Source organism: Diuraphis noxia, unplaced genomic scaffold (genome assembly GCF_037042655.1).
Source record: "Diuraphis noxia isolate RWA-SAM2 unplaced genomic scaffold, SU_Dnox_SAM2 contig0004, whole genome shotgun sequence".
NCBI classification, from domain to species: Eukaryota; Metazoa; Arthropoda; class Insecta; order Hemiptera; family Aphididae; genus Diuraphis; species Diuraphis noxia.
In genome coordinates this window covers 56,353,730-56,361,943 of record NW_028301714.1, presented here as the reverse complement: position 1 = coordinate 56,361,943, position 8,214 = coordinate 56,353,730, and the positions used below count along the sequence as shown (strand labels likewise).

General features: G+C 25.3%; 1 protein-coding gene across 1 annotated transcript; it reads left to right on the top strand.

The window, feature by feature from the left end:
* Positions 1-5,575: 5,575 nt before the first annotated feature.
* Positions 5,576-8,214, top strand: Dim1 (thioredoxin-like protein Dim1). The gene is made up of 3 exons (XM_015507699.2): positions 5,576-5,853; positions 7,590-7,726; positions 7,811-8,214. Exons 1-3 carry the CDS (start codon positions 5,776-5,778, stop codon positions 8,022-8,024), a joined length of 429 nt encoding a protein of 142 aa, XP_015363185.1. The 5' UTR covers positions 5,576-5,775; the 3' UTR covers positions 8,025-8,214.

Genomic DNA, 8,214 nt, shown 5'->3' with positions numbered 1-8,214 from the left:
CAGACGCATCGCGTTTATAGATTTTTCATCTTGTATCTTATTATATTACCTATATGTTTTTTTCTTAAATTTATTGTTTTTACCATTTCCCTTGATGGTCGACGAGCGCTCGTGCGGCGAAGAAGGGGAACATAACTTTACAGGGGGAAACCACAGGAAACATTCTGAATAGCGCACGTGGTGAAGAGGGAGGGAAGGGCGTGAACTGTAATGACAATTAGGTTGATATATACTATAACGTGCAGGAATATTATAAATTATAATATTACTGTACCTATATACTTATTCATTATAGGACAAAAAATAAAAAATAAATTATGAAGATATATTGTTGAATATTTAACAACTAATATTTTAATTTTTAATTTTTTTCTTTGAAAAAGTGTTTTTTAATGTACCTATTGAATCTGAAAGTAATATTAAAAATTGTGTCACTCTTTTTACATTGCAAGTTGTATCAAAAAGCTAGGAAAAAAATTATTGAAGTAGGTAATCACAAAATAATAATTAAAAAATTGATTTAATGTTTACGCTGAATAAGATAAATAACACTAAAATTTTGCTATCTTAATTACTTTTAAAGTTACCAATACAAAGAAAAAAAAACGGAAAACTATTAATTTTTTAATATAATTATAATACATGTAAATACTTTATCAATTATTTATATTTTACCTGCTATAATAATTAATAACCTATAAATGTACGATAAAAAAATTTTTAAGGGTGGTAGTCATAGATGGAAATACGGGGGAAGGCTTAGGGTGGCTGAGGCAATACACTATACATCCCTCTCATATTATACTATTATTCAAAAATTAAAATATTTAGCCAACAAACAGTGCTACAAATGGTTAAAAATCTATCGGGTAAAATATATTAAACTCATATCTGTAATAATATGTTATCCTATTTTAAGGTGTAATAACGACTTTACGGTATACTTCATGTTTTTACACTAATACACTGTTTGTGTTTAATGTGTACCATGTTATATAAAATTGGTTGTGAAGTACACAATTAAAAAGTGTGAACTGTGTAATAACTAAATTGTGAGAAAATTCATAAAAAAAACAAACATTTCAAATATTTTTTTTTATAAATGGTGATTCACCAATCATGCGCATCACCGTTTATTCAAATTCTGAATTTTGAAATTATTAAAATGTCAAGTTTCAAATCAAATTTTAAATTATTAAAGAAAAAGTCTGTGTGCTGTAGTGTCTATATGATGTAAATACCTATTATCGTAAAATTAGGTAGTAGAGTTCAAATATCTTGGGGTGCTATTAATTACAATTGCTACAATACCCCCAGGTCCCAGCATTACATGTTACCATCAATATTTAGATTATGCCATTATTCAATATCATTATTAGAAAACAAAATCAGCAAATTTAATAGTAGGTACCTACTTGCTATTTAAAATTGAAATACAAAAAATTCTATACGATTTACTAGGTACAATAAATGATATTCTTAGTTTTAGATTCTGAGCGGAGCGATGAATGTATTGATTTTACCATGATGTGTATTTGTTTTTTTGTGTGTGTGTGTCTGTCATCACGTTTTGGGGCAGTAAAAATGCTTCGATTTTTGACTTCAATACCTCGTTCGATCAGAAAGTGAATCTAGTTGGTACTTTGGGGGGTCAAAAGTAAAAAATTCTTAATACTTTTCTAAATAATCAAGAAAAACAAACTAAAAATTAAGGGAAAAACGGGAAATTTTACGCACACTCATTTTTCGACAAAATCGATTTTGGTTTTTGATGTAACTTTAAAACAAATGACCATAGATACATGAAATTTTCACCGAATGTTTACATAAGTATATTATATCCACTATGCAATTTTCAAAAATTTTCGACTTAAGTTTAACTATTCATAAGCATTTGAAATTTTCGATTATTATTAGTTTTTTTAAAATTAATATCGATAAAAATTTATTTGTTTGGCAGAAAAACTTGAAAATTTAATACAAGGCTCTTAACATATTGTTACAATAGCAATTGAAAAATAAAAGAAATTCAAAGTCACAATTTTTTTTTATAAGCATTCAAAGTTTGAATTTTGACAAAATACGTAAAAATCACAAAAATTTGCAAAATATTTTAAGCTAGAAATTCATAAAAAAATTTCTTTTCTAAGATTTGAAAATTTAATACAAGATTCCTTAAAAGTTTTTCAATCTTTATCATAAATAAAAAGTCCACCGGAAATTCAAATTAAATTTTTATGAGCATTTGAAATTTAAATTTTTACAACATTGGATTTTCACTTTTAGCGATTTCTTTATTTTGGTGTAACTCTAAAACAAATGACCGCAGATACTTGAAATTTTCACTGAATGTTTATATAGGCATTTTCTATATTTGATAAAATCTTCAGAATATTTAGATTTGTTTTGAGCTGTTTACTGACATTTTAATTTTTCAACTTTTTTAGTTTTTTTTTCCTATAAATCTCGATGAAAATTTATGTGTTCGGTAGAAAAGCTTGAAAATTTAATACAAGGCTTCTAACACATTGCAACAATAGCAGTTGAAAAATAAAAGAAATATATAGTCACGATTTTTTTTTACAAGCATTCAAAGTTTGAGTTTTTACATCATATTATGTAAAAATCACGAAAATTCACAAATTATTTTAAGCTAGAAATTCATAAAAAATTTTCCTTTTATATATTAGAATTTAAAATTTTATATAAGGCTCCTAATATATTTTTACAATAGCAGGTGAAAAAAAAGAAAAAATATTAGCACAATTTTTTTTTTACATGCATTCAAAGTTTGAAGTTTTACAACATGTGTAAAAATCACGAAAATTCGCAAATTATTTTAAACTAGAATTTTTAAAAAAATGTTCTTTTTAAATCTAAGATTTGAAAATTTAATACAAGATTCCTTACAAGTTTGTCAATCTTTATCACAAATAAAAAGTCCACCGGAAATTCAAATTAAATTTTTATGTGCATTTGAAATTTAAATTTTTACAACATTGGATTTTCACTGGATTTCACATTTAGTGATTTTCTTATTTTGGTGTAACTCTAAAAGTTTAAAACAAATGACCATAGCTACTTGAAATTTTCACTGAATGTTTATATAGGCATTTTCTATATTTGATAAAATTTTCAAAATATTTAGATTTGTTTTGAGCTGTTTACTGACATTTTAATTTTTCACTTTTTTAGTTTTTTTTTTTCTATAAATATCGATAAAAATGTATTTGTTCGGTAGAAAAGCTTGACAATTTAATACAAGACATCTAACACATTTTAACAATAGCAGTTGAAAAATAAAATAAATTCATAGTCACGATTTTTTTTTACAAGGATTCAAAGTTTGAATTTTGACAACATATACGTAAAAATCACGGAAATTCATAAAAAATTTTCCTTTTATATCTAAGATTTGAAAATTTAATACATGGCTCCTATCATATTTTTACAATAGCAATTGAAAAATAAAATAAATTCATAGCCATAATTTTTTTTTATAAGCATTCAAAGTTTGAATTTTGACAAAATACGTAAAAATCACGAAAATCACGAAAATTCGCAAATTATTTCAAACTAGAAATTCATAAAATTTTTCTTTTTAAATCTAAGATTTGAAAATGTTTAATAATCTATAATATATCCTAGACAGATAAACCGTCTTCGCTCAGAATCGTTTTTCGTATACAATGATATAATATCATTGGATTCAAATTTAATTCTATCCATTACAGTGACCCACTTGTAACCTACTGTACAGCAGAGTGACATCCACGACTTACCCGCCTTTTTATTTCTGAATTCCGTAATAGATCAATTCACTATCTATAGTATTACCTACTACAGACTACCTATAGACTATAACCCATTAATCCATATTCCAAATTAAGAACATAATAATCTAAATTATTCTAAGACTACTTCAGAACAATTTCATTACACGTTATACAGTCGTTACACATGTAACAAAATAAAAATTAACTTGCGAACAATAACGATTTGTACTTTAACCTCCACATATTTAAAACTGAATTGACATCACTGTACTAGACACTAGTCACGAACAAAGATATCTCTTAGTCCGTTGACCGTTATACTAGTAGGTTACCGGTTACCTACCAGACATGTCAAACAAGAGGCTCGCAGATACCAAATATTAATTTACAAAAACATAATATAATAAGAAAAAAAATAGGTATTAATGCCTTGTCACAACTATCTTAGATGGTTTATTTGGTATACATTATTTTATTGTCTTATCTTCTGACAAAATGTACCTAATTGAAATATCTATTAAAAATTTTTTTTAATATTTCTTTTTGTTAAAGTTGTATGTACGGCCTACATGGCCAACCAAGCTTTTAAGTAAATTTGGCACACTTGATACTTTGAGTTTTACATGCTTGTACTAATCTATTATAAAATCTAGTCCGTGGTAGATCACACACACACACCACGTTTATATGATGTCGTTAAAACTTAAAACGCTCGAACTATATGTAGTTTAAGAATTTAAATCCAATTTAAGTTCACTGTATTAACGCCATAATATAAACGTAGTAACAGACTCATTAATTTCTTTACATAAGAGTAAGAGATAAACTCTTGTCCATTTATTTTTTTCTAATTTAATCACGATTTAAGGTATATCTTAAGAGGACGCCACACCCGCATGTGATAGCACAAACCAATCATTTTAAGTAATTTAATGAAAAAATAAAAAATAATTAATACAAATATTTTCTTAAGCTTATAACTTTAATTACCTATATGTTATCAAAAAAATAACGACGCTATGACACAGATAAAGTTCTTACCTATGCGTTGTGGAATTTTGGTAATTCTACTATAAATACAAAGGGAGTAAAGTTGTCCCACGCTAAACAGATTTTGCTATTGTCTTACGTTTGTAAGACGGAGACAATACATGCGGGTGTGGCGTCCTCCTAAGTCGTAAATTTAAAAAAATAATTCGTTATAGCCAACCCTTGCAAAGCATACCGATGAGGTTAATTTAATTATTAGTTAATATATATAATACATGGGTAATTATGTATAATATGGACGTTACCATGAATATATTATAATTATTGACGAATATTCATGATGATTAGTATTCTTAGATTACAAACCGATTTCTGAATTCTGAGATTTCCAATAGATAATTGGGAAAGTCGAAAAAGCGATAAAGATTATAATTAACGTTTTTGTTATTGGAACAGGGACTGAGGACTGAATTATGATACATCTCGTGGGTATAATATTTTTAAATTTTCGAATTGTCAATTGTTTCATAACTATGCAATAATATTTGAATTTGAAAATAAAATTTGAAAAAATTAAAAAATGGAAATTTTATATTTTGAATCTGCTTTTTTATTCGGTCCCGATTTAAGTGTTTATTCCATGAGATTCATTTGATATTTTATTTCTTGCATGTCTATGATTATTTGTGATAAATCGACTGTAGTTATCTCGTTGGGGGGGGGGGGGTATCCAAATGTCCTTTCTTATCAATATTGTTGTATACTAAATATATTACGTACTATATCGTGTTTGTTATTGTTTAACAGTCTAAAATAATATATAGATTACAAGTGTTTAGTGTATAGTACTATAGTGTATACTTATTAGTTATTACTTTTTACAATTTTATTTACTACCACAACTCACTAGCAGTATAATAATATATTTATATTATTGTTTTTCTTTTATTGTGAAACAAGAGTACAAGACCTTAGTACCTCACTGAAAAGTTTCTATAAATCATTGAATATGTCTTATATGTTAGCGCATTTGTTTAACGGCTGGCAAGTCGATCAGGCGATTCTCTCGGAGGAAGATAGAGTGGTTGTAAGTAGAATATTTTACTGATATTATGATATTTGGATTTAATTAGAGCTTAATCTCTAAAGAAGCTATAAATTCTAACAACATTTGTTTTGTTTCCAAGTTCCTACAGTTCAAAGCATAGGTTTTTGTGTGATTTGTGGAACATAATATTGTACTAAATTTTGCTTACCTATTTTCAAACTAATTTTGGATTTTACTCATTATTGCTATATGATTAAAGTCTTTTTAATTCTTAAATTAATAATAGTGTACAAATGTATCTAAAATTAACATACTTATAGTATTTGTTTTTAATTAAATTAAAAAAATTAAAATTGAATATAAATAAACCCTGGTTTGTACATTTTATAACTTTAGATAAAATCTCATTTTATTGAGCAAGTTAAATATATATTTTATTTTTAATACAAATATTATTAGATAAGTTTATCTTGAAAATATAATTAACTTGAAAAAAATTTTCTATTGATAAATTCTACTCAGTAAGTTTTATTTTTTGTAAATTGTTATTGTTATTGTTATATGACTTCAGAACTTATAGGTGAATGCATAGGACTTTCCTGCGCTAATTTTTTTTTCATGGTCTATAACTGGATAATGGGTATTCTCAATCATACTACCCTTATATTTATCATAGATATACCTAAATTACCAATTCAACTTTAGATATTTTTTAGGCAAATTTTATAAAAATTGAATAATTCACTATAATATGTGGTGTGCACTCTTTAGTTTAATATTGTGTATATAGAAAGACTTCAAAACGAGCTTCAAAACATTAAAATGAAAAGAATTTTCAAACGATAACAATATGATGTATTACACTTATAAAATTTTCAACTAGGGGATATATGATAATATATAGGTTCTACCCGCTTTTAGTGTCTGTGCTCACCAATGTATGTATCACTTTTTACTATAAATATATAATTTAATACTATTACTAATTTTTGTTGTAAATATTTTCAAAATATGTTATAATGTTATAAATAATTATAAATAATGTTATACTTAAATTAGACCCTTATGGTTCACTAATAATCACAAACCTAAAAAATATCGTTAAAATCCCACAAATAGAGACTAAATTAATATAGATAAAACTGTAAAAGTAATTTTGGATTTTATTTTCTAAAATTACACTTTAAGAAACGATCAGCATGCTATTAACAGAACTAATTGATATAGAAGATGACATTATATTATAAAATGTACAAGTAAAACATAAATAGTAGGTATTTCAAAAAAACCTGGTATGCTAAAAAAAACTAAGATTTAATATTCTTTATATAATATTGCATAGGTTAATGTGTAAACAAATATCAAGACAATAATAACTATAATTTGTTATTTCAAAATTTAAAGCTATATAAGGTTGCGTCTAGTTCATCCGTTATAAATATAAACATATTAATAATTATTGTCTGATTTGATGACAAAGTTTTGCATTTGAAAACTTAAATACAATTTTTATCATCCAATGCGAATTTAGGAGGATTAAAGTCAATTATTTTAATACTATTATTAAATTATTTAATCTCTTTCACTATAATACATTATTTTGCAACAATTTATAATTTATTTAAAATACATTTTTTTTTAAGTTTTTAAAGAATTTTTAATTCTATTGGTCTTTTATATGGTTTTTTATTGTTACTAAATCCATACTCGTATATATATTAAAATAATGACCTAGCATATTATGTTTGTTATATTTAATTCATTATAATTTACAGGTTATTCGTTTTGGTCACGATTGGGATCCTACATGCATGAAAATGGATGAAGTTTTGTATAATATTGCAGAAAAAGTGAAGAACTTTGCCGTCATATATTTAGTAGACATCACCAAAGTACCAGATTTTAATAAAATGTAACTAAATAAATTATTTAATTGATATCTATAATTCTATCTTAAATATTATGTTCTTATTACATTTGTTGATTATTTATTTAGGTATGAATTGTACGATCCATGCACAGTTATGTTTTTCTTCCGTAACAAGCATATTATGATTGATTTGGGTACTGGAAATAACAATAAAATTAATTGGGCACTTGAAGACAAACAAGAAATGATAGATATTGTTGAAACAGTGTATAGAGGTGCCAGAAAAGGCCGTGGTTTAGTTGTTTCTCCTAAAGATTACTCTACAAAATACCGTTACTAAATAGTTAAAACATACAAGTTATATCTTATACTGTTTTTCTTATATAAATGTAATTTATTGTCTGTGTGTGGTGTGTGTATATATATATATATGTATTTTAATTTAATTGTTTTAATAATTATGTTAAATACACTTCTGTAAAAACAAATAAAATTTTTTTGACTAATATAAATAATTTAAAATTCTTTTA

What these genes read in the sequence shown, in the direction of transcription:
- Dim1 (XM_015507699.2), top strand. Translation starts at nt 5,776, where the DNA reads ATGTCTTATATGTTAGCGCATTTGTTTAACGGCTGGCAAGTCGATCAG. An exon ending in CGGAGGAAGATAGAGTGGTT is followed by an intron (nt 5,854 to 7,589) that starts GTAAGTAGAATA and finishes TATAATTTACAG; the next exon opens with GTTATTCGTTTTGGTCACGA. An exon ending in GTACCAGATTTTAATAAAAT is followed by an intron (nt 7,727 to 7,810) that starts GTAACTAAATAA and finishes TTATTTATTTAG; the next exon opens with GTATGAATTGTACGATCCAT.